We start from the raw sequence: 25,470 nt of genomic DNA on the forward strand, positions 1-25,470 counted from the left end.
TGATCCCTGCAATGATGCTGGTGTGGAGTAGCGATTTTATTTTGTTCTTGCAGGTGAGAATAAAAAGGTCAGATGCGCAAGATTAGGAGAGGTTTTTATGCATGTTTAACATTTTTTGCACTTTTTGGTAAAAGAAACTCATAGAAGTTGTGTGTGTGCCATGTCTTACGTTTTGTGCAAAACACTTCATTTTGTGCAAAAAGTTTTATTTTACACAAAATACAAGATTTTAGGTGCATTGTGTAAAATGGAGATTTGCTAAGATTGCCAATCATGACAGAAATGTTAATCATCACAAATATGTTGATCTTTTCACTCTTGTGAAGGAGTAAAAGGTCTCACAGCAGCTAGCAATTTTTGATAGGTGCCTTGATGTTTTGAGGCATCCCTTTTCTGAGGAAGAAAATATTTGTGAGTATCTGTTATATCTTTAGTGTGTAGGTGTTTGTGCCTTCGCACATGCCAAGTGTATTCCTGCCTCTTGCCAGGATTCAGATGATCAAAATGGGCTCCAAAATAACAATTCTGATGTTCAGTAAATATCCTGTAAAATATTCTAGTAAATCCAGAATGTTTTTAGAGTTGAATTAATGCCAATTGTCCACTCCAAGACAGGGCCTTCTGTTGAGCCCACTATCCTTCTCCCTGGCAGTTAGTGCACATAGATGTTGCCAGCATCTGTGCGATTGCAATGCCAGCTAACTGCTATGTCTGCTCTCTCTCTCTGTCTCTCCTTCCAACTATAGGTGCTTATATACGAGGCAGGCTTCCTGGTTTGTGCTGCCATTGGCCTCCTGTTCATCTTCCTTGTGCCCCTCGTGGGCTTGTGCTTCTGCTGCTGCCGTTGCTGTGGACGTTGTGGGGGTTTCTTGTACCAGAAGCAAACCAAGCACACTGATTGCAAGAGGCAGGCCTTCTTTGCATCTGTGCTGGTTGTCACTGCCATTCTTCTGTGAGTTCTGAACATGAGAAGGGTTGGGTCAGGGTTCTGAGAGTGGCTTCTTCGAGCAAGAAATTGCTTCCAAGCTCTCCTCTTTTTTTGCAACCACTCAGACCTGCTTTAAAGCAAGAAGTACTAGTTGTGTACCAGTGGCTTTACACACACACACACACATGCAGTTTTATTGAGTCTACCATCTGTAGCAAAGTAGAACAAAATTTTTTAAATCCAAATTCTACATTAAAATATATATAAGACATATTTACATTTGCTATTTATTATAAACAAATAAATAGCAGAAATGCATACAGTGGACCCTCGACTTACAGATGGCTCCACTTACAGACTTTTCGAGTTACAGACTTCTCTGGCCACAAAATTTAGGTTTGACTTGCAGCCGGAGAATCGACCTACGGACCGGGGAAAAACCCAAAATGGAACAAAAATGGCCGGTTATGGATTAATCGGTTTTCAATGCATTGTAGGTCAATGGAGCCTCGACCTACAGACTTTTCGACTGGCAGCCACCATTCCAATACGGATTAATTCTGTAACTTGAGGGTCCGCTGTATTAGCATGGATGTATACCTTCAAACCTCAAGAATCTCAAGCACAGTTAAGAGACAGATTCTAAATATTTCTTCTCCTTTGTAACAGAAACTGTAATTTTTCTCTCATCTTACTTTATTTTCTCTAGTAGGGGCTTTTAAATATCTTGGAAGGTCTCTAGTTTCACTGATCCAGGTTCTCCTAGTGGTGATGCCTATTACAGCTATAGGATGCCTAGTGGCTATGGCCAGCTTTGTCACTGTGTGGCCATCATTCTGCTGGTAAACCTTCTCATATTTAGCTAGACTCATCTTCAGACAGGAAATTCACAGTCCACCTTCAGGCTTGTTAACTCATTGAAACCTGCCAGAGCATATGCTGCATGGGTTAAGTATTTGAAAATGGCGCTGGAGTAGATCTTTGTGCAGGAAAGGCTCAAAATATTGTTTCTAATTTATTTATTTAAGTTATTTATATTCTACTTTTCCCCCCGGAGGGGACACAAGGCAGCTCACAACACGTAAAACAAGAAATTTTAAAACACTATACAAATATAACATTTTTTAAAAATATATCTATATTAAGATTAAAACAATTAAATATAAAACAATTTAAAAACATTTCAGACCTACAAGTTGAAAGCCAGCATTCCTGAGAGAACTTGCTGCCTACCTGAAGAGGCAGGTCTTTGCCTGACAACAGGAGGACAAGAGGGAGGGAGCCAACCTGGCGTTTTGGGACAGTACATTCCCAAACAGGAGCAGCCATTGAGAAGGCCCTATTTCGTGTCCTCTTATGTCCTCATCATGTGAGCTTGGGAAGATGGTGGAACTGAGAGAAGAGTCTTCCCAGAAGATCTTAAAACCAAGAAGGCTCATATGGGTGATATGGTCCTTCAAATAGCCTGATAGCAAGATGGAAAAATGATTTTAACATGCTATTTTTTCTTTACAGTCTATATACTGTTTCCCAAGAACTATCTTATTTCAGTAGAGTTTTTTCACCTGCATGGGCACTGTTAGCATGCCAGGTGGGCACTGCATGGATGTGCTAGATATTGGACAAAATCCTCTTGTGTAACATTGCTCCTATGCAAATGGTGACGTTGCCAGCTGCCGGCTTTTATCACTCATTAGAAGTTTCCTATTCCAGCTCCTCAAGTTCTGAGGCTTCCTTGGGATGTCTTTTGACCTGCTGGGGGCGGGGAGCCTTTAATTCCTGGAAATTGCTGCTGACAATCTCCATCCTGGCAGTGGGACCATCGGTGAGGATTTCCAGGCATTAAAGAGGGGTGATTTCAGCTTTGAAATTTTGCTTTAGACTGTCCCCCCCCTTTTTGTAGATAAATAACAAGGGCTTTGTGGGTGGCTGTTTCTTACCCTGGCATCTTTGGGGGAAAGGAAGAGCCACTTTAATACAAAAAAACCTGCCCTTCCATCTCTGAGTCCTTGTTTCCCTGTGAAATTTCCTTGCAGAGCTGGAGACATCTGTGCCTACGTGAGCAACCACCGCATAACACAGGGCGTAGACAGAAGCTTCAGCATTTTTAACAGTACTATAGACAATCTACAGACCTATCTGGAATCTATCCCTCAGGTATATTGCCCAAATTATACCTCTGCCACTGTTTCCTTTCCTTTGGATGGTGTATTTTGCCATGTTTTATCCTCCAGGTATAACTGTCAATATTATGCTCACATACTCAGATAATTGTCCCTTGACCACTTGTTTCCTGCTCCAATCTCCATCTGCTTTCCTCTGGCCTATAGTAAAGCACTTCTTCTCCATCTTGCCTCTGTCCTCCAGTACAGTGGTGTCGAACTGTGGCCCTCCAGATGTTCTTGGACTTCAACTCCCAGAAGCCTTCACCACCACCTCTGCTGGCCAGGATTTCTGGGAGTTGAAGGCCAAGAACATCTGGAGGGCCACAGTTCGACACTACTGCTCCAGTGGAAAGAGCCTTCTGGCACAGTGGTTAAACTGCAGTATTGCAGCAAAGATTGTGCTCATGACCTGAGTTCAATCCCAAACTCAGGTAGCTGGCTCGAGATTGGCAGCCTTCCAGCCTTCCGAGGTTGGTAAATTGAGTATACAGCTCGTGGGGGGTGGGGGTGGGGTAATGTGTTGCCTGCATCATTAAACTGTAAACTGCCCAGAGAGAGCTTTAAGCACTGTGGGGTGATATATAAGCAGCACACTTTGCTTTTGCTTCTTTTCATTTCACACAGGCCATCACTATTTCATTGTGTGGTCACCATTATCTCACCAACACATATCTTCTTTCTGCAGTTTCAATTCAATAAATGAGATGATTGTTTGTGGCCATAGGCCACTGCAAAACATAGCATACTACACTACACATAGAGAAGCAGAAGCAGGTAAATACACACAGACTATCAATGGATCAATCTATGTATATAAAAACAATATAGGGGTGACTGCAATCCACAGCCCTAAAAACAACACTCATTCAGCAGCCAAATCTTAAGCAGCCCAAGAGCGTTATCATGGGTTTACAGTGAATCAAAGTGATTTCAAATATCCAGCTTACTTATAACAGTTAGCACAAGACTAGAGCACATGACCTCAGATCACAGTCAGGTTTTCAGAAAGCTCTCTTCACTGTTTCTTGCTGCAAGAGCAAATGGGCTGGATCCTACTATCAATACCCCCCCCCCATTATGAATAAGGCTGGCAAATAGTGAGACAAAGATCTCTCTCTGGAGAAGTTACTCATTGGGCAGTAAAGGAGGATATCCATTTTACCAATCATCCCCCTCCCTATAAACATTCCCTTTGAGCTATAAGGATTCTCAAATATCTCTGCCCATTAGACATGCTGATGCAATGGAATCACAATTTGTTGAATGTTTTCTTACCCATACAATGGTCAGTAATCATTAGGTAACTGGGTCCAGAGTGATTTTAGTTAAATAGAAGCCAGTGTAGTGGGTGGGCAGAGTTTTGGAGTAGGACTCAGGAGACTTGAGTTCAAATGCTCACTCAGTCATGGAAACTCACTGGGGGATGGCACAGGTAAAACCACTCTTTAACTATCTCGCATACCTTTGAAATTCTGCTAGATTCTCCATGAGTTGCAAGTGAGTTGATGGAACATGTCACTCAGAGGCCAAAGTGACTGGGCTGAATCAGATTGTAATCAGTGAGCTTGTGCAGAACATTTGGTGTTTTGTTCCCTTGACTGAGGTTCATCCATCTATCTACTGAGATTTCATTTTGGACATCTTTGAAATGCACAGATCCTATTGCCTCTAAATTGTTTGGGCCAGAACATGTTGGTAGAGCAGACATTTTCCAGTGGATTCATTTCCAGTTAGAAGCGTAGCACACATTGGTCTACAATTTTAGTACTCTCTGAGCATGGCAAACTGCTCAGGCAGTGTCAGTTAGCAAGTGCGAATTAGGCTTTGTTAAAAGCTGGACTAAAAGGCAGTGAAGAAAGGATCCCTTGCCAGTGACAGAGAGCTGTGGCTTTCCTGGCCCAGAGGGCTAGTACACAACATAAACTTGGTGTTCCTGATTGGGGAGGGGGGTACCTGAAATAAGTAGCTTTGTATGGTAATGCACTTTCATGCATCTGTTTCCCATTTGTACTGCTTGTGATACAAATGTTCTCTAAAACATTTGTAGAGCTTCTTTTAAACAGCAGCACAAAGTATAATGTGTAACACAAAGTTTTAGAGAGAATAAATGTTCTCCACTGTTCACAGAGAATGATGAAAACAGTACTTAGCTAGTCTGTTTTCCTAACAATATTGCTTCGAGGATACCTCCCATTGAAAGCATTTCTCACACCATGTACTTGTGCCAAAATAATCATGCCATGTTAATGTCTACAAACTATTTGGCACAGTGAATTTAACACTTCTCTAGGAGACTTTTTGCAACATGCAAAGAATCACTTGAAGTCACTTAAGTTTTAAAAGCTTTTGTAAGGTATGGAGATTGGCAGGAATTGGTTTGAGTGAAAGCACCCTGCAAATCTGAACTATAGGTTCACTGCAACTGTGCTTCTCATCCACAAAGACCTGGGTTGGCTGTGGCTATTGTTTCCTTCTTCTCAAATCTGCAGTTTGTTTCTGGTATTTAATTATTTTATTTGTGACATTTGCCTCTCAAATGGAAGGCAGTCATGGATAGTTCCTTTTAAGCACTGGTCTATTATGACCTTGAAATACTGCAGAAAAAATACTAATCACTTGGATCTAAGTCCCATGGATTTCAAATAGAACTGATTTTCTATTATATGTACATAATATTTCAGTCTTCACTGCTTATTTAATGGTCCTACCATACAATTCTGATATTCACAAAATGTATTTAAATTGGAAGAAAAAGGTCAGTGAAATATGCAGTGAATTTATTTTAATAAAGTGAATAAATTTCAGTATTCTATACTCAAACTGTATGTATATAATCCTATGTTTCTTACAGTTTTATATCTATGGCTATAATTATGCTCAGGATTTTGGTCTGCTCTGCTCTGCCCCCAACATGAAGTTATGATTATATTCTATAATTTTCTTTATTGTCCACAGGAAATTGATGAGATTCTTGACAGTAGTTCAGTGCCACTGAATAAAACAAATTCAAGCCTGCTGAGTGAGTCTGTTTATATGCCATTATCATGTGTGTGCACATGCATATGCCTGGGCACACTTGGATTGGTTGCTTAGATCTTGTGTGGTCTCCATTATTCTGAAATACAATTTAGCTGTTTAGATCTTGTGGTCAAATGGTGGGCTTTAAGGGGACACTTTAAAATCAGCTGAACATTCCCAATCTCATTGGTGGATAGTATCAGACAACCATAGGGGATGAAGTTGAAGCAGGTGGTTCTGTCCATATTTAGAGCCTTCAGAGGTATTTGGAAGTCTTGACTGCAGATCTGAACTAGCTTTACAGATGCACCATGTATATTGCAATCATCAGTATCTTTGTATTCACGAAGGCTTTCATGGCCGGGATCTAATGGTTGTTGTGGGTTTTTCGGGCTATTTGGCCATGTTCTGAAGTTTGTTCTTCCTAACGTTTTGCCAGTCTCTATGGCCGGCATCTTCAGAGGACAGCACTCTGTGCTCTGGTGTAGTTGGCTTGGGAGTGGAGTATTTATGGCTGTGAGATGGGCTTTTGTCTTTTTCTGTAGATGGGTGATTAGTGTGTCTTGTTGTGGGTGTATTGTTGTTATAAGAAGGAGAGATTATCTGTCACTGTGGTTGATGGGCAAAAGGTCAAAGAACTCTACCCAGCCACAAGGACTGGGGATCACTACACACAAAAGACCAGCTAATGATACCAATTGAGCACAATATTGTCTGTTTTCCCTTTGCCTTACACAGGGATCAAGTAGATTTAGCTTATGTTCTAATAACAACAAAACATGGTAATAAACTTTGGTAGACTGCAAAAGAGGGGAAATATTTAGATTACTTTGTTCTGATGCTATTCTTTCTCTGCAGACATTGGAGCCACTTTAGGGAAGAATATCAAGGTTCAAATTGGTGGGGCAGCAGAAAAAGCTCTGAACACAACTGAACAACTTATTGGAGGTACTGCAAAGGAAAGTTGGTGGGGGTGCAGCAGTAAATATAAGACCATAGACATTGCACCTTTTTTTGGTATAGGAGGAGGAGATGTGCAAAGGTTCAGAGGCTAAACACAGTTCAGTGGAAAGCATTGTTTAGAAAGCCAAGAAACTGAGGTTGGTTATGGGTTCATTTTGATGTCAGAGAGAATAACTTGTCCACCTTCACTCTGATAAATACTCTGGCAGGAAAGAAGCATCTTTTTCCTTTTGCCCTGCACTGGTGAGGATGAGAAATGGCCAGTGACCCTTTCATTTAGGTCTCTTCAGCCATGTTTCATATGTTTGTTTGGCCATCTTCTTGTGCTGAAAATTATGCACGAAGTGGCTGGGCAGTGCAGATTGAGAAATTTTCCCTTGGCCTTTTGTTCCTGTCCCTTTCAGAAATTGTCAGAGCGGAGCAGGAACTTAAGAATGTCAATGAGTCGGGCCATCGCTTACAGGAACTACAAAAGGAGCTAAGCCGAAATCTGACTACTTTGAGGGATAAAATCAATGAAACCTTGAAGAAATGTGGCAAACCTTGCCAGAATGTATCAGTGGACAACCTGACGACTGGGGCAAATTTCAGCATGGTAACGTGAGGTTGGAAAGGCAGAAAGACACTTGGAAAGCCACGGTGGATTATAAGAGATCCTGGCAAGAGCAGTCCTCTAAGGAAAAACAGCAAGAACTGTGTGGGTGGTTTTAAAAATAATATAGAAAAGTGGTTAATAAATCATAAATACAACACTTCAGGACCCACGGGCTTCATATAATAGGGTGAGACTACTGAAACAGATGACGCAAATAAAGCTGAATCCCATGTCAGTGGAGCAAAGTGGGTTCAGCTGTAACTCAGTTGGAGGACTGGAAGCATATCTACAGGAGATGATAATCAAACACATGCATGGATGCTAGCTTCTTCTCTCCTGCATCAGTGTAAACAAAATGTTTCCATTCCACTTCAAATAAAGTGAATTGTTCATGCATTAATTTGGTACAAAGAGATAGTTATTTATTTACTTTCCTACAGGTACCTAATGTCAGCGATCCACTTCAGCTGCTAACTGATCTGATGGCGTTAGACCCCAAAGCTACTATTGCAAAGGTAACACCATTCCTCCTTCCTGTCCTCTGCCCCCACTCCTCAGACCTGTTGTTTTCTCCCAGTCTCCAGAAAAGTCATGAAGGACAGCCTTTCTGAATAAGGAACATTACTGCATAGCAGTGTGCTAGGACAATCTGCTTAGAAAAAACATTGCAGTTGAAATGAGGGCTACAGCTCAATGCTGAGAACCACAGGCTGAACCAAGAGGCCTTTAAGGGGTCTTTAAGACCTTGACTATAGCAATTTATATACCTCTTAAGTCTTCCATGTACAGTTGGGAATTGTACATTCCACATGTAGTCTGTCCACCCCACCCTGGCTTCCACTGCTAGAAAAAAATGACCTAAAATGGACAGTCATAGCCCTGGAAGCCTCCATAGAATGTGACTGTCCATTTTAAGACCATGCAGGACATTTGTGTGTATGAAATAAGAAAACTACAAATAAGACTTGAAAACTCAAAGTCACGGCAAAGAGGAAAATAGAAGAAGTCTGGGGGTTAGTGTTTGTGGTGACCAAAATAGAGTGGGTGAGTTTCTGGGACTGTCAATGGCTGAACAGTATGGCTTTAATTCATTTACCTGATCTTATGCTTTCTAAAAATATTGCTAGCCTGCCTTGTCTTTGAAAACAGCATTTGGCTTTTCCTTTTGCTGAACAAAGAGGGGGCACATTATAGCAGGTGTGAGATCTATGCCTAGTATGTATGTATCTTATTAATGTTTTTCTTTATCCGTTCCTATGGTGGCAGGCAAGGAAAACCCTGAGTGAGATTCCAATGAAGGTGACTAACCAAACAGAAACGGTTGTGTCTGGTAAGAAGCTCTGCCGTGTATCCTCATTTTAAGTACTGAAGGAAATTCTTTATCTGGGGAAATGGCCAAGATTAATTCTTGTTAATGGCCCCAGAGACCAGACAACTGCTAGAGTTTGGTCCAACTAGCAAAATTAAATTGGTTAGTTCAAAATAATAAGGGAAAGGCATCCATTCAGCTTGATTGTTTAATATAGCTGTGACGTTTACCATGTAACCCCTGCTTTTCATCGCATTTTTCATTTGTTCTAAAGAAGTGACATTCTCACGCTCCATCCACTTCTCCAGACATTGAACTAATTTAGCCCCCAATTGGAAATAAGAATTATCAGGCTTTTTGGTCAGGGCACGAAATTTTCGCCTCAGCTGTTCTGCATTGATGCCATATCTTGAATAAACCATTTTCCTATAACCCTCAAAGTCTCTGGCCTGCTCTAGAGGCATCTGTGAATACAACTCTGCTAAATCTCCACTTATTTGCGATCTCAGCAATATCATTTTTTCTTCCTCTTTCACATTAAAATCCCAGCATGCGCGTTCAAAGGAAACGAGGAAAGATTTTGGGCAATCACCTTTTCTATATTGGGGAAATTTCTTTAGATCTATTTTGGAGACATTTCGCTCATGATTGCTGTTGTTATTATTGCTATTATTGTTTTGAGCAGCCAATTCTAATCTTTTCATTTCCATTTGAAAATCCATCTCTTTTAGTCTTAATTCCATTTCCCTTTGTCTATTTTCTTGCTCAATAGCCATTTCTCTCTCTTAATTCTATTTGTCTAGCCTCAGCCTCAGCTTTGAGCTGTAGTTCCTGAGCTTTTTCTTCAGCCTTACATTTTTCTTTCTCCAATTCTAATTGATTTCTCATAGCCAGCTCCTTCAATTTAAATTCCTGTTCCAGCTTCCGTTTTTCAAACTCTTGGGAGATTGGATCACTTTCTCTCCCTGAGGTACCCTCATGAGTCTCCTCCTGTTCCACAGATCGAGGAACTCCATTTCCCTCCACTTTGTGAGGTAAACCTTCAGCCTCTTGAGGATCAATTACCTCCATTACTAACTTTTTATTTCTTTTAGGTGGCATACGTATGTGTTTTTCTTTAGATATGAGCTGGTTTATATTTTGCAGAGATAGTCAGGCCTCTTTCTAAATTACTTTTTCTTTCTGAGATACTATGTAGCTCTCCCTCAGCAGCTAAGGATAGCTACACTTTTTCTGGCACCTCACCAGCAATGCTTTTCCTTGGTCTGAGACACCTCTTGCCTCCAGACACAAAACAAATTCTGATATTTTTCAAGCCTCTGCTTGTTCCTATCACCTCAGACCTGTTTTGACCCTGGCTTCCACTTTTTCTCCACAAGCACTCTCTTAACTCTTGGAGCCTTGGATTCTAAGTTAGTCCACTGAGTCTATTTAAATCCTGAGGTAACTTCAACCAGAATTTTTCTCTCAGAGTCATTCCCTATTTTTAGTCCCAAGATTTGAGTTTAGAAGCCCCACCGCTAAGCTTTTCCACAAAAGTTCTAGTGAATTACCCACTTCTTTGCTACAGACCTCTGACTAATAAGTACCCTGGACTCAGAAAAATTCCCTTTGAACTTTGGGTTTACTGAAATCTATTCGTATCCCACCACTGCCACCACTTGTGATGTTTACCACGTAACCCCTGCTTGTTTCCTCAAACAAAGGGCTCACGCTATGTCTTCCCATCAGCAGATAACAATTGGGACATTCCCCCCTTTCTCACTGCCACCAGTGGATTTCCTTTATCTACAATATATAAAAAACTTTAGTCAGACAGTTGCTGCCAATAGAACTTATTTATTGAAGTGTATTAACTCTAATCAGAATCACAGATGTTCTTTATTTAATGCATGCAATCAGATCATTCAAATATCATATATCTTGCCACATTCACCACCTGCTCTATTTATCTTGACCAGCTTATCTCTTCTTATTTCTTCTCACTATCTCCCTGACTGTCTCCCTATGTCTCTCTGCTTCTTTTTGCTTCTCTCCCTGCTCTCTCTACACATTTTATTTCTCCCTGCCACACCCTCTTATATCTGCTGATTCCTGCCCTCCATTCCTCTCATAGGCTCATGCAAATGAGTGACAGAAGTAACATGGGGCAACCGTCACATAACTCCCCTCCTAGGAAAAGTTTGTTTCATGGGGGAAACCTTATAGTTTACCCTTAAGAACAATGAAATCTGCAGGGAACAATTCATTCAAACCATCATTACAATACTATGTTAACTATTAAATTGTGTGCCATATGTTACTCTTTAACACAATATATTTACTTTATACAGTATTTCCACATATCTTATCTTAGATGTTCTCACTTACTATGTTTAGCCGATCAGACTTATTATTTAAACATTTAAAACCATCAATTATAACAATTTGCCTTAAATATCTTAACACAACTCACATTACTTTTACATTTATACCATTACTTACCATTTTTTTCACAAGACATTGCAGTTTAATTACTTCTCAAAACTAGTGTACAAACAGAACATTTCTTACAACATTACAACATTACACTTTCCCCCATCCATCCGTTAGTCCTCTGGTCTTCGAGACAACGCATCAGCCACCACATTCAGGGTTCACTTCACGTTGCGAATTTCAAAATCAAAGTCCTGCAAGAGTAGGGCCCACCTCATCAGTTTGTTGTTATTGGCCCGAATAGTCCTTAGCCACAAAAGTGGGGAATGGTCAGTGTACAGTGGTGCCCCGCATAGCGACGTTAATCCGTTCTGGAAAAAACGTCGCTATCCGGATTCCTCGCTATGCGGGGCAAAAAACCCCATAGGAACACATTAAAACACGTTTAATGCATTCCTATGGGGAAAAAACTCACCTTTAAGCGAAAATCCTCCATCCGGCTGCCATTGTCGGTGCCCGGTAAGCGAGGCAACACAGCGGGCGGCCATTTTGGAACTGCCAATCAGCTGTGCTTCGGTGCTGGCTCCAAGGGGAGAGAGCTCTCTCTCTCTCTCTCTCTCTCTCTCTCCACCCCTCGCAACTTCAGCCTGGGCAGGGAGACTGAGGCACCGCGGCCAGAGTCCCCCCCCGTTGGCTCATAGAAGCTCAGGATGTTGGCTTGTGGAGTAGAGCACGGGGCGAGGGGGCAGCCTCCCTCTGGATGCCAGGATGCCGGGACTCTCAGCGTGGGCAGGAAAAACGGGGGGGGCGTCTGGGCTTGGAGGGCGGAGGAAGAGCCCCCTTTTCCCCCATGGGGGCCGGGCGCTCCTGTCCCATCGACCTGGGTCGCTCCGCCCGCCCACCTGGCTCACCTACCCACGCACCGGGGTCCCTCCGTCCCTGCATCCCTCCCTCTGTCCCGCTGGGCTTACTGGACCAGAGGAGCAGCTTGTCACAGACCTCGGCCTGGGAGCCAGAGTCGCCGGCCAGGAGGGTGGAGGTGGCGCCGTAGGGCAGCGGCTCGCCCAGGCAGGCGCGCTCCTCCAGGAGTTCACAGGGTGCGGCGGCCGGCACCATTCCCTGCCCACCCCGGCCCGTTCAGCGGCCACGAGGGGGGAGCCCCCCCGATGCCAAGGACGAAGCACAGCAGCCCAGCGCTCCCGGCCCGTCGACCTCGGTCGCCCCCAATGCCCAGACTTAGGCCGAAGCACAGCAGCCCGAGCCCCAGGCCCAGCCCGCCCAGCCGCCCGCCCCCGGCCATCGCGCCCCACCATGCGCTGTGCGCCTAGGGTGCGCCCAGCAGGGCCGCCGCCACCGACGCCTCCGCTCTCCGTCCCGGGAGCCGGGCCTCCGAGGGGGCGGCTGGGCCAGCCGCAGCGGTGCCCTCCCCGCCGGGGCCATGGGGACTTCCGCTGGGCCTGGCCCGACCTGCGAAAGCCGCCCAGGTGCCGCGCACAAACTTCGTCCAACTTCGGCCCAACTTTCGCCCGCCCGCCCGGCAGTCGTGGCGTGCCCCCACCAGGTGTCCCGCGCGGCCCCAGGAAAGAACTTTTGGGGGGCGGGAGTGGGGGACTCCCCCACGCTCCGAAAAGAGGAGGAGGAGGAAGAGGAGGAGGGGAGGGAACCAAAACCCCACCCCACCTCGCCTCGCCTGCTGCCTCCTCTCTCCTTGCTCCCCTGTGTCCCCTCCTGCACAGGCCCCCGAGGGGAGTGTGCAGCCTGGAGGAGAGGAGACCCTGGGAGGGGGGCACGCATCCGCCAGAAAGGAAGGAGGAGGGAGGGAAGGAGGGAAGACCGAAGGGAAGACGGGGAAGGAAGGAAGGAAGGCGCAGAGGATGGAGCAAAGGAAGGAAAAAGGAAAGGAAGGAAGGAAGGGAGACCGACAAGCAAGACAGGAAAGACAGAAGCAAGAAGAGAAGGAAGAAGGAGTGCTCCCCTGCTCAAAGAAGTAAGCCCCCGGGGAAGGGGAAGAGAGACCCCCACACAAACCCGGCCGGGCCATGTCTGGGGAGCCAGAAAGGGGAGCCGGGGATGCACCCCTTCCCACCACCCCTCTTTGCCCAGAGGTGTCGGAGAGAGAGAGAGAGAGAGAGAGAGCGCTGAGGCGGGGGTTTGCGAAGCTGGCTTCCCCGCGAGCTTCGCAAACCCCCGCCGATGAGCTGTGCTTTGGGGCTCTCTCTCTCCACCCCTCGTAACACAGCTGATCGGCGGGTCCTTTGGGATGATCGTGGGGAAGCCCTTCCCCACGATCATCGCAAAGTGATTTTTGGCCATCTAAAACATCGCAATGCGGATTCATCGTTAAATGGGGCGCTCATTAAGCGAGACACCACTGTATTTATCTTGACCAGCTTATCTCTATTATTATTTCTTCTCACTATCTCCCTATCTCTCTCTCCTTCTTTTTGCTTCTCTCTCTACCTATTCTATTTCTCCCTGCCACACCTTCTTATATCTACTGACTCCGCCCCTCCACTCCTCTCATAGGGTCATGCAAATAAGAACCAGACTGTGAGTGACAGGAGTGACGTGGGGTGGCCGTCACAATAGCTATCTACATTTATGCTGTAGTCCAGCCTTTTGCTCTTGATGTTGTTATGTGCTGTTCAAGTTGGAACCAACTTGTAGCATCCCTAACACAGTTGTAAAGGTGAGATATTTAAGGAGTAGTTTTACCAATTCCACTCCCTCAATCAGTTTCCATGGCTGAGTGGGGATTCAAACCCTGTTCTCAATCACTTTATCCACTATGGTACACTGGGAATCTCTTTTGTACCTCAGTATTCTACAAATATATTTTACACATTCAAAGTTGAGTTCATCTTCCATTTTTGCCAAGGTGCACATGCAGAGCTCCCTCTTACAACATGAGCTTTATTTCCTTTAATGTTTGCAGTTGTAAAGCTTGCATAGCTCAGTGGGTTGGAGTACCAGGGTCAAGCGTTTGAATCCTCGTTGTGCCTCCTGGGAGAGGGGCTAGCCAATATTACCTTGAGTGTGTGTGGCTGATGAGGTTCCATGCTCTGCCACCTGTGCAACCTTGGGCAAACTGCACAGTCCCAGACCACCACCAGAAGGGAATAGTAAAAGCGTTCTGGGTACGTTAAATAGAAAGCCTTAGAAGGATCACCATAAGTTGGAATTGATTTGAGAATGCATAATTACATCAACATCAGTAGGATATTGGACCTGAAGCTGTATACACAGGTGATGGGTATTCTGGACTAGGCAGTTCGCCATGGTGTACGCACAATATAGTAATGTATCTGTGTCTGCTCTGGTATTTGCAGATGCACAGAGTCAGTTGCATAATGTGAAGCAGCAGATTGATGATATCCGTGGCAATCTTTCCCTTCTGGACGCAATGAAGAACCTCTCTGGGTTCACAAATGATCTTGTTAAGGCGGCGAGTAGCTTTGAGCCGGATGTTGTCACCTACGATAACTACAGGTAGGAGGCAAAGTCTGAACAGAGTTGTTGTAGGTGCAGAATCCCGTGGTTTAAATCAGGCTATGGTAAACTCAGAGTGCAGTACCTTTGGCTTGTCTAGGGTCAGGTGAATCAGATGTTCTCCATCACTTTAATAGGCAGTCACTGGAAGGTTGTAAAATCTTACAGTGTGAACATGTGTGAGAACTGTACTATAGGAGAAATGCTGAAGCATTTTTTGGGGGCTTCTGATGTTTCATGTTATGCTGATATTTTCTCATGGAATTTTTTAATGGGATACCACTTCTACACTGCAGATGTATATAAATCTTTTATTCCTTCTAATTTGTTTAATTTGTCTGATTTGTTGAATTGATGCAGATAGTATTTATTCCTCCTCCTCTGCTTCATCATGCATCTGCCCTCAACTCTAGCTCACCATTAATACGCTGAATCAGGGCTTGAATGGAATCATGTGTTTTTTTATTGCTTCTTTTTTTGGTTAGCATTTTGATTGTGGATCACACCCGTGCCAACATAGCATGTTTCTGCTGATACAGGTTTTAGCAGATATTTGGCCTGTTATCCAGTTAGAAAGGCTTTGATCTTTCTGCTTCTCAGCTGTTGCATTCCATTGCCTTAACACACCTAAATGGTCTTGTTTCTCTCACTCCAGGTGGATTGTTGGTGTTGTGCTCTGCTGTCTGGTGCTTTTGATAACTGTTCTCAATGTGTTAGGCCTTTTGTGCGGAGCTCTTGGGCTGGACCCCCAGGAGCTGCCTACCAGGCGGAGCTGCCTCTCCAACTGTGGTGGACTCTTCCTTATGGCGTAAGAGACACTGCATCCCTTCTTCTCATCTGAGGGTGGTGGAACGTAACCTAAAAGTACCCTTTGCATTGTTTCCAATGATGGTCAAAAAGATAGGAGTTTGCCAGGCTGATTTTTAGTCCTGGGAATATGGATATGGCTGGGAGCAGGCTTTTCATCTTTCTGTATAATACTGGTTATTGGATTTCCTAGCAGTATGGGGATTATGCTGCATGGAATCTATGCTGTATGGTTAGGCTATGCTCTTGTTAAGAAAGGTAGGGTGAGTCGATCTATGAGCACCCACAAATTCTCTGTGGAACTAGTGGTGGTGAAGTGCTATAGATTCATGCCTTCTAATTGCATTGGAATAGTGACTTCCACACTCTGTCTCACTGATATTTAGTTGCTTCACACATTTATTTGCTGGGCTGCCTGTGTCAGAGTTTGCTGTCATGAGGGTGACTGTTGACATGGAGAAGCACATAACGATTCTCATAGGTCTTGTTCACTACCAAGCTTCCAATGGAAATCCAGATCTCTGATAATATCTTATCTTCCTTTACAGGAGTGTTGGCTTCAGTTTCCTCTTCGCCTGGCTGCTGATGCTCCTAGTTCTGCTAACATTTTTAATAGGGGGGAATGCATATACGCTGGTGTGCCGGCCCTGGAACAATGGGCATCTCCTTGAGGTAAGTCCTTGTACATGTAGATGAGTGGGACGGGGTAGTAATGTGAATGTCATGTATAGGCCGAGTCCTTATGTTCTTAAATCTCAGGCAGAATCCACGTTGCACAGTTCCCTCTCCCGTTTTGTCAATTGTTTTATTTTGGCTTCCAGAGTGCTAAAGGCCTAAGATAGGTAAATGTTCTACCTTCTGGAGAAGAAATCACAACAAGGGAAGCCATGACATATATTGTTTTGAATATGTGGACAAAAAATTTCATCCATTGCTGTTTATCTCCTTCTAGTTCCTGAGCACGCCAGGATTGTTCCCTGAATTAAACCTGACTCGTCTCTTACAGCTGAAAAGTTCTGATGTGACCCTGTCCAGCTTGTACATGTGAGTGCCAGGTTGGCTGGCTGGTTTTGTCCTTGACACCTAGCCTGCTGTGACTTTGGTTCCGAGTCTCTTCAGTAGACACCATTTTCTAAAACTGCATCGCTTGTCTGTATGCCCATTGACCCCAAATGGAAAGCCGGACTCCATGACTGCAGAGTATGGTTAATGTGGCAGTGCTGTTCTTCTGTTGATGACTGGCATTGTGTAATCCAGCGGTGGGCAACTTTCAGAGAGCCAATTCCAAACCACCACCACCCCATGCACCCGAGACCCCGAGTTTTGCCTCCAAAAGCCTAATATCTTCAAAAAGTCCTAACTTGAGATGGGCACAAACTGGAAGCGCCTGCCGGAAGAAGCAGGCTCGGAACTGTGGAACTCCTTTTGGATCAACGGACAAACTGGCATGAACCATCAAACAGGCGGTTTGTGCCCATCTCTAGTCCTGATCTAAAACAGGCTGTGGAGGTTATGTGGCAAGATTGCCAATCATGCCTCCTAAACAGAGCCCCTTTGGGGAAAATACGAAGAAGATCAACAACAATTATTTTTATTTCTGGTGTTGGGGGGATGCGGGTGTGTGTGATTGGGTGTTTCAGAGTAGAGCTGGAACTGAATGTGGCCTGAAGGCAGTACTTTGCCCACCACATAACTCTGGGACAGTCGAACAAGCTTACCTGTTTTTATTTTTTGTAGGGACTGTGAGAACAATGCCCCCTTGTGGAGTACCCTTCATCTGGACGACATGGTCTCTCTAGATGAATTTCTCAACATCAGCAAGGTCAGTGGTGGGTGCCTTTAATCTACCAGAAGACAAAGCAAATGACCAGCTGAACTAATGTCTTCAAATAACAGCTCCAGGTGTTTAGTGGGAACTGGAGTAAGGTGTTTCTAGATCTCCTCCAGTCCCAGAAAACATATTGGAGCAAGGGTGGGTCTAAATTGTTATGTACTCTGACCTACACTCCTTGTTTTTTCTGTTTCCTTGCAGTACACAAGTGATATTGATGCAACCTTGAATAAAATAAATATCAGTGTGGACTCTACTGCCCTCCTAAGTGACAAACAGAAACATCTCATCCAAAACCTGAGCAAAACGGATGGGCCAATGCATATGGACTTTGCTAGCATTCTGGAACAGGTGAGATGAGAAATAAAGAAAAGATTTACTTATTTATTTATTTATTTTAAATATTTTTACCCTGCCTTCCTCCCTAAGAGAACTCAAGACAGCTTACATCATTAAAAGGGCAATATTCAGAAGCTAAAACAGTAAGCATATACATATTTAAAAAGAATTAAACAGATACTATATTAAAACTGTTAAATAAAAGCAATACTAAAAATACATTTAAAAGCAACAGAGCACAATAATCCATTCAAAACCCCTTCTCAGACAGCTAGGAGTATGTCAGCTTGAAAACAAAGATTAACTGATAGTGGAAGGCTTGTTCAGTTTATGCTGTTTTGGCTACTTATTGGTGGCTGCCTAGACCAGTCAGGAGGAATGATACTGCCTGGAAAGGTTCTGGTGTAACATCCAAACCCCTGGATTCCTGAATAACCAAAGCAGGAAAAGAGTTGCCCTTCAGTGCCCAGGGAAGTACCTGAGATGTGTACCTTTAGGGTTGTTACAGACAAATATATACATATACTTATAGCAGAATTTTGAAGTAACTGGCTACTTCTTGGTGATATAACAAATACAGTAGTTATAAAGCAACATAAATTACTTTACCAAGGTTCCCCTTGACATTTTCAGTCCAGTCATGTCCGACTTTAGGGGGCGGTGCTCATTCCGCTTTTCAAGCCGTAGAGCCAGCGCCTGTCTGAGGATAGTTTTCCATTGTCATGTGGCCAGCGTGACTAGGGAATGCTGTTTTACCTTCCCACCGAGATGGTACCTATTTATCTACTTGCATTTCCATGCTTTCGAACTGCTAGGTTGGCGAGGAGCTGGGACAAAGCGATGGGAGCTCACTCTGTTGTGTGGATTCGATCTTACGACTGCTGGTCTTCTGACCCTGCAGCACAGGTTTCTGTGGTTTAGCCCACAGCGCCACTTTAGCAAGTAGTTAGAAAGCTACTTTTTAGGCTTGCATAACATTTCACTTTCAGACGTTACTCTTTCAGTACATGTTAATTTTAGAGATTTGGGCAGACATTTTTTCAGGTTTTATACCATTCTTTTTTGAGTTAAAGGAAGGGTTTAAAAATATTTTTATAAATATTTGCAATCTACAATATTGTTATTGTCCACTAGAGAGAAACAGAAATTAATTCCCCATTTTGGGAATTGGCACAGTGATAATTTGGCTGCCTAGAAGTAATGAGTAATGCAAGGATTTTCCTTTTAAATAAATGCTCCAAACTCTGATTTGTTGTTTCTTGTCTATATCCAATAGTTTAGACCTAAATAGAGGGAGGATTTCTGTGACATTTCAGATTTTCTTTTCAACCTACATTTATTCATATATATTTTTCTGCAACCTGTGTTTGAACTTATGGATGGGTTTAAACTTGTTTATGAGTACTCTGGTGAGAAAGGACATTTTATTCATAAAAAATATAAGTAAAATGCAGAAAAAATATGACAAGTTATATAAATCCTCACCCTAACTCTAAAAAACCTATGACATCTTTTTGCTATAGTTGTAGTTTAACTTAAATTACTATAGTTGTAGTTTAAAAATCATAATAGTAATCATAATCATAGACATTGCAATTCCAAGGGATGTCAGAGTTGAATACAGAGAACTGGACAAATTAACAAAATACAGTGACCTGGCAATAGAAATAACTCGCTTGTGGATGAAACACATTTCAGTGGTTCCCACAGTCATCGGGCATTGGGAACCATGCCACAGAATTTTATAAAATATTATAATCAACTGTAGATTTCTGAAATAACACTATAAGAACTGCTAAAAAAAGAGGCAATATTAGGAACAACAAACATACTTCACCAATATTTAACTAATACTTAGATTTTTGCTTAAAAACGTCTATCTGTTCTATATTAGCAGTCAAAGACTGTGTCTTGGATTTTTGAATAACAATAGCAACAACAATAGTGTGCCGTCAAGTCAATTCAAACTTATGGTGACCCTTTCCAGGGTTTCTGTGTCCACTCAGAAGTGGTTTACCCTTCTGTTCTTCTGGGGAGGGGTGGCACTCTGGGACTGTGCAGCTTGCCCAAGGCCATGCAGGCTGGCTGTACTTCATAGCAGGCACAGTAAGGAATCAAATTTCCAACCTCTAGCTCTGTAACCAGATACCTAACTCATCGCCCTATTCAACCAGCTAAGGCACTTTAATAATCAGTATAAACATATCAGTAGAATAGAATGGTATGTTTTATGTAGATAACTGCAATAAAATGGCAATTAGAAAGTCAGTAGCAGACAGCATATTCCAATAGAGCAATGTATATATATTGGAAATTCATGTAAATGGGACAAGCTTGCCTGCTGCTTAATGTCAGTAATGAAGATGCCAAGTGGATTACTGTTGGGAGAGAGTTTGATAGTTGGAGCATAATAACTGAAAAACCCTCTCAGGGTAATCATTTGCCCAGTTTTTGTAGGTGAGGCCATCCAAAAAAGGGCCTTTAATTACTATTTTATAAATCAATGGAAGGCAGAATGAAGATGTTTTTGTCATTTCACAGATGGAATGAGAAGCAAAAATGATGACTGTGAAATTTCAAAAAATGAATTGACTGAATTTGGGTAAAATATTCCAGGAAGGATATCAAACTCCAACCCTAAACCTGACTCATGTCAATTCTTTTAATTTTCTTTAAGGACCTGACCTCTGTTTTCTCTGTCTTCTTCTCATGCAGTTAAACAAGAACATGACTGGACAAGACCTGTCTGCTTTGGCTAATCAACTGGACGCTCTGGCAGGAGAACCAGTAAGTGGTGCCTGGGCATAGTATCCTCTTCCTCTTTTAGTAATCGTTTCTCCCATCCCCACTTCTAAGAGGGGCCCTACAGGTGCCTTTAGGGATCCCCCTCAGAGAGTAAGCTCCCAAAGAACCTGGGAGTTTGCGTACCTAGCTGCTTCCCAGATGTTCATATGCTTTCTGAATAGGCAGTCATTGCATCCCACATTGCCTCCTGGAAATGTACCAACCAAACTGGATTCGCAACAAGTGTAAGAGAGGCATAGCAGAGAGTTTTGGGTGGTGGTTGGGATGGTGATCATCATCTACATAATGGACATACCCTACAGAGGATTTTTTAAAAACCTAGAGATGACAGTTGATGGACAGTACACCAGGAGTCTACAGGGTGTGGCCACTCTGTAGGTTTACATATGTGTGACAGCCAGAAAGTGCATGCTGGGGGTAGGTGGGAGGATGACAGAGCAGCAAACAACCCATCAGTATGTTTTGACATGGTGACGGTATACAAACTTTTACAGAAAGATGAAAACCGTACTGAGCTGCAGCAGCAGGCTGATGAGCTGAGAGCAATCCAGAGATTTATAAATGCCAATTTTATTCCAGAGATTGTGAGTACTGCTTCCCTCCACCATCTTTATTTATTTTGACAATATTTGGTTCTGTTCTGAATCAGGTCTCTGTGGACAGGTTTATCCCTTGTCTCTGCATGTGTGTGTAACTCCGTGCATCCCAGTTCTGGTGGAATGCGTAATACTCTAGGGCAGTGATGGCGAACCTATGGCACACGTGCCACAGTTGGCGCACAGAGCCGTTGAGAGCCATAAGTCACCGGATCGCTACTCCACTCCCCCCCAATAGCCAAACTTGAGAAGGCAGCTGCAGCCATGGTGCTGGCACCCCAACAGGCGGCGAGCCAGGATCCGGAGCAGCTAGCGTTGGTGGCGGATCCAGAGTGGGGTCTCGGGGCACCTCCATGCCTGGGATTCCCCCTTCCGCCACCACTTCTGGTTCCATTTCCATTTCCTGCTATATGCTGTCCCTCCCCCGCCCCAATTTGGGCAGTCGGGTCCAAAAAGGCTCACCGTCACTGCTCTAGGGAACTGTGGGAGAGGCGAGAGAGGAGGTTCTGAGGATAATTTGAGGAAGGAAATGAGGCAGAGAGAGAAAATGGTCCTTATAAGTACTGAGAGAAGAGGGTGGAAGGAGCATAATCATCATTCTGCCTTGTCCTAGCGATCAGCCACCTTGAGTCCTTTTAAGGAGCAAGGTGGGGTAAAAATCAATCAATCACCCAGTCAATCAGGCAGCAGCTGTTTCACCATCAAGTGTCACTGACTGAGTCCTGCAGCAATCTCTGGAGCTCAGATTTCATAGACAAAAACAATTATATAGTTTACAAGTGTGGATGTTAAGAACTGTTAAGAAATAATTCCAGTTATAGATCATATAATTGTTGGACTACATTCCATCGCTTTTATTCTTTAGAGATTTACATTAAATGGTGTTTTTTTAAATATTCCCTTTCCTTCCTGCTGCATTTTCCTCTCCTTGTTAAATATATATTTTGTTTTTGTTTTTATATCCCCATGATGTGGCTTGCTGTTCATCTCTCCTAGTTCTCTTTTAAGGAACAGAGGAGGGTTTCAGTATTTTAATTTCTCTTCTGCTACTCTATAAGTCAAGGTCCCATCCTATCATCCACAGCACAGAGTTGTTGGTTGGGGAAGTGGGGTTGTGTATGTCTCTATGTCTGAATGTGGGATAGTATCCCATTTTACCTTCTCCCAAGTCATCCCATCCAGTTCTCTAGGAGGAATCCTTCTAATGGGTTTTCTGTGTGCCTACAGCAAAACCTGAACAGCAGCATCCGGAGTTTACAGAATTCTATGCCGCGGATTCCGGTAAGCAAGTCAGGTTTGGGTGAAGGATAAATGTTAAGAGATGGGGTGTTGATTCCACAGCTCCTAGAAACTTCATTAAAGGGCATGCTGCTGGATATTTGCAGGGTAGAGAACTACCATTAGCTGATTTCAGAGGAAAAGCAGGAGTATGTGAATGCACATTAGCAGGTGCCAGTTGGAAACTGCAGAGACTTCTTTTCACATTGGCCCTGGAGAGGTGTGTGTTTTGTGGTGTTCAGGAAAAATAAGAAAGATTGACTGGGTTGGTGGTATGGATGGGGTTGTCAGGCTAAAAGCTGGCCATGGAACAAAATGGGAGTTCCAGCTTGGGAGTTCGTATGATGCTAGATAACTTTACATATTTACTTATTTAAAATATTTATAAGCTTCAGACCCTGAAGTCTTTTCATATTTTATGTTCCTGGAGCATGGCAAAGAGTCTGTCTGGGTCTTATGTTGATGTGCCAGTGCTGCTTTCTTATTCATATTGGTATATGTCAAGTAAATAGTATGAGGTGTTCAGCTGCTCAAGTCGGCATGGATATGTGGTGATATGTGGGGAAGCCAGTGCCTGAGAAGGGCTCTGTCAGTAAGTGAACCTGACAGTGCTGTCATCCCTCCAGGAGCTAGCAAAATCCACACTGTTGCAAATAGAGGAAGCACAAACGTTTATGATGAAGAAGACAGAGGAAGTGGTCAAAAATGTAAGCCCTCTTATCTTTAACTCTCTTCCCTGGTACGTGTGGGGGGTGGGGAGTGCACACTGTGAGCAGCTTGGATTTGCATCCCTTTTATTCAATACAGTACTGAGAACAATCCTCAGCATTTTTCCAGGGCCATAATTAAATGCCTGAGCTGAAATTCTGGAAATGGGGAGAAAGTAGAAAGAAAGAGAATCGGAAGCTTGTTAAAATGCAAGGAATTCTGTTCTTGAGTGGGGTGAAAATCACACATAGATACTGTAAGCCTTACTTTTGCCAAGTTTGCCTATCATTTTCATTCCTTTTCCTTGACATACAGACAACCTGTATGCGCTAACTGGAGGTTTTGGACAAGCCAGAATAGCAGTGAGTTTATATTTGTTGAGTCCTGATTAAGAAAGTCCTGATGCTTTGAAGGTTATGGATGCATAGAGGATTGACAAGCATGCAACATGATACAACACAGCAACAAGAAATACAACAGAAACCCTCACACTCTGGAGAGCCCGCATGAGCCCAAACAGTGCAACCAAAGGATCTCCCTCTATAGAAACTGGCAGGGAAAATCCAAGAAACTGCTACCTGTTAAGCGGCACAAATTCCTTCTCTGACCAGATCATTGTATTATCACCTTGATAAGATAGAGTGCTCTTAGAACAACAGGCTTATATGTTCAGGATTTGATGCTTGGTTTCTTTTGATGCTCGTGGCACCCACTAAGCTGGTGACACAGTGGCCTTGAAATAATGCATATGTTTTATACAGCCGATTTTCCATCCAGTATAGATTGGAAAGGGATATCTTATCCTGTTATTCTATTTCCTTTTCTGCTTATATGCAGGAGACTTCAACTTTTGTGCACTCTATACTGGACTTATTTACGTCATATCTGGACTGGGCCAAGGCCAAGGTAAGTAACAGCGTTGGATTTATTGGATGTATTGAGTGGACTTAATAATCCTTCATGATGGCAAGGTGGGATTCTGCTTGTCCTCGCTCACACACTTATCTAGTCAGATCTGAATTCACAGAGAGGCTGTGTACATATTTGCGGCTGTGCATGCCTAAACCAATCAATTGTTAATTAATTGATGGTAAAAGGAAATGGTAAAACACTTCAGAGTATAAATAACCTTAGAACTGCTGGATAGTTCAGTAGTTTACATCTCTGGCTATGGAGCCAGAGGTTGGGAGTTTGATTCCACAGTGGGCCTTCCTGACAAAGGCTGGACTCGATGATTCCACCTCTGCAGTTCTAAGGTTATTGATTCTCTACCTGGAAAACCCTGAAAAGGGCCACCCTAAGTCAGAATTGACTTGACGACATATGAATATAACTATAATAGCTATAAACTGCATGGCCGGGGTGACAGTCTTACAATGATACGCAAATAGCTTTAGATGCACACATAAACACAATGAGGTTAGCCTTTTAAAAAAATGTACTGCATTCTGTTTTTTCTGTTCAATGCACAAAGGCAGGTGTTATTAAGCTCACAAAGCTGCAATGATTTGAGTCATGTTGATAGAGGGTTTGTTCAACTAGGTTAGCACTTATGAAAAGAAGATGGTGAGGTTGGTATTATCCCAGGAGTGGGTATAGTTTTTCCTTTGGTAGCCTTGATGTTTCTTTGTTAACAGATAAAAGAAGAAGTGGGTCGTTGTAAGCCTGCAGCCTGGATAGTGGATACCTTGAATACCGTTTTCTGCAGCTACTTTGTTGATTCTTTGGTAAGGAAATAAAACAGAAGACTGATCAGAGAACAGTATTAATTTGAATCAGGATGCGGGACTTACAGGTGCCATTCCAATAGCATGGATAAGGGTCAGCAGGGGGACGATCAAAAAATTGAATGCTGGTATTCCTGGCTTGGAGTGTGGGAATATATTGTAGTTGTGACAAACCCAGACCTACTGGGATCTGCCACACAGTTACACTAAGCTGCCACCAACCATTCCCTATAAAAAGTCACACAGACCAGGGATGGATTTTTAAACAGTAAAAGAATAAGGTTTATTTTAAATACAAACAGGGTAAATAAAACAATCAGGTGAATAAAATAAAGTAACGTGGCTTATTCTCACACACACAAGCATACAGTTTGGTTCACCTAGAACCTTTAACTTAAAGCACAGACCCTGAACCCATCAGTTCTGGCTAACCCACAGACCCCTGAACCTTTCAGGTTGGTACTCTGACACACAGTAGTACCCTGTCAGACACCCAG

General features: G+C 43.3%; 1 protein-coding gene across 4 annotated transcripts in view; it reads left to right on the plus strand.

Annotated features, from left to right (window-relative positions):
• The window catches only part of LOC110077598 (prominin-1-A), a 59,850-nt gene that overhangs the window by 24,868 nt on the left and 9,512 nt on the right, over window positions 1–25,470 (plus strand). For 3 of the 4 annotated variants that reach the window (XM_020790810.3, XM_072995664.2, XM_072995665.2), the window contains 19 exons: window positions 747–952; window positions 2,965–3,085; window positions 6,049–6,112; window positions 6,970–7,059; window positions 7,479–7,669; window positions 8,110–8,184; window positions 8,936–8,999; window positions 14,723–14,882; window positions 15,538–15,690; window positions 16,238–16,361; window positions 16,642–16,733; window positions 17,427–17,511; window positions 17,722–17,871; window positions 20,575–20,646; window positions 21,159–21,248; window positions 22,488–22,541; window positions 23,165–23,245; window positions 24,084–24,152; window positions 24,884–24,973. In XM_020790810.3, the coding sequence (XP_020646469.3) occupies window positions 747–952; window positions 2,965–3,085; window positions 6,049–6,112; window positions 6,970–7,059; window positions 7,479–7,669; window positions 8,110–8,184; window positions 8,936–8,999; window positions 14,723–14,882; window positions 15,538–15,690; window positions 16,238–16,361; window positions 16,642–16,733; window positions 17,427–17,511; window positions 17,722–17,871; window positions 20,575–20,646; window positions 21,159–21,248; window positions 22,488–22,541; window positions 23,165–23,245; window positions 24,084–24,152; window positions 24,884–24,973 (2,031 nt within the window). The remainder of the gene's footprint in view (window positions 1–746; window positions 953–2,964; window positions 3,086–6,048; window positions 6,113–6,969; window positions 7,060–7,478; window positions 7,670–8,109; window positions 8,185–8,935; window positions 9,000–14,722; window positions 14,883–15,537; window positions 15,691–16,237; window positions 16,362–16,641; window positions 16,734–17,426; window positions 17,512–17,721; window positions 17,872–20,574; window positions 20,647–21,158; window positions 21,249–22,487; window positions 22,542–23,164; window positions 23,246–24,083; window positions 24,153–24,883; window positions 24,974–25,470) is intronic. The other variant, XM_072995666.2, reaches the window with a different exon arrangement.

The sequence above is a fragment of the Pogona vitticeps genome, chromosome 3 (genome assembly GCF_051106095.1).
Source record: "Pogona vitticeps strain Pit_001003342236 chromosome 3, PviZW2.1, whole genome shotgun sequence".
NCBI classification, from domain to species: Eukaryota; Metazoa; Chordata; class Lepidosauria; order Squamata; family Agamidae; genus Pogona; species Pogona vitticeps.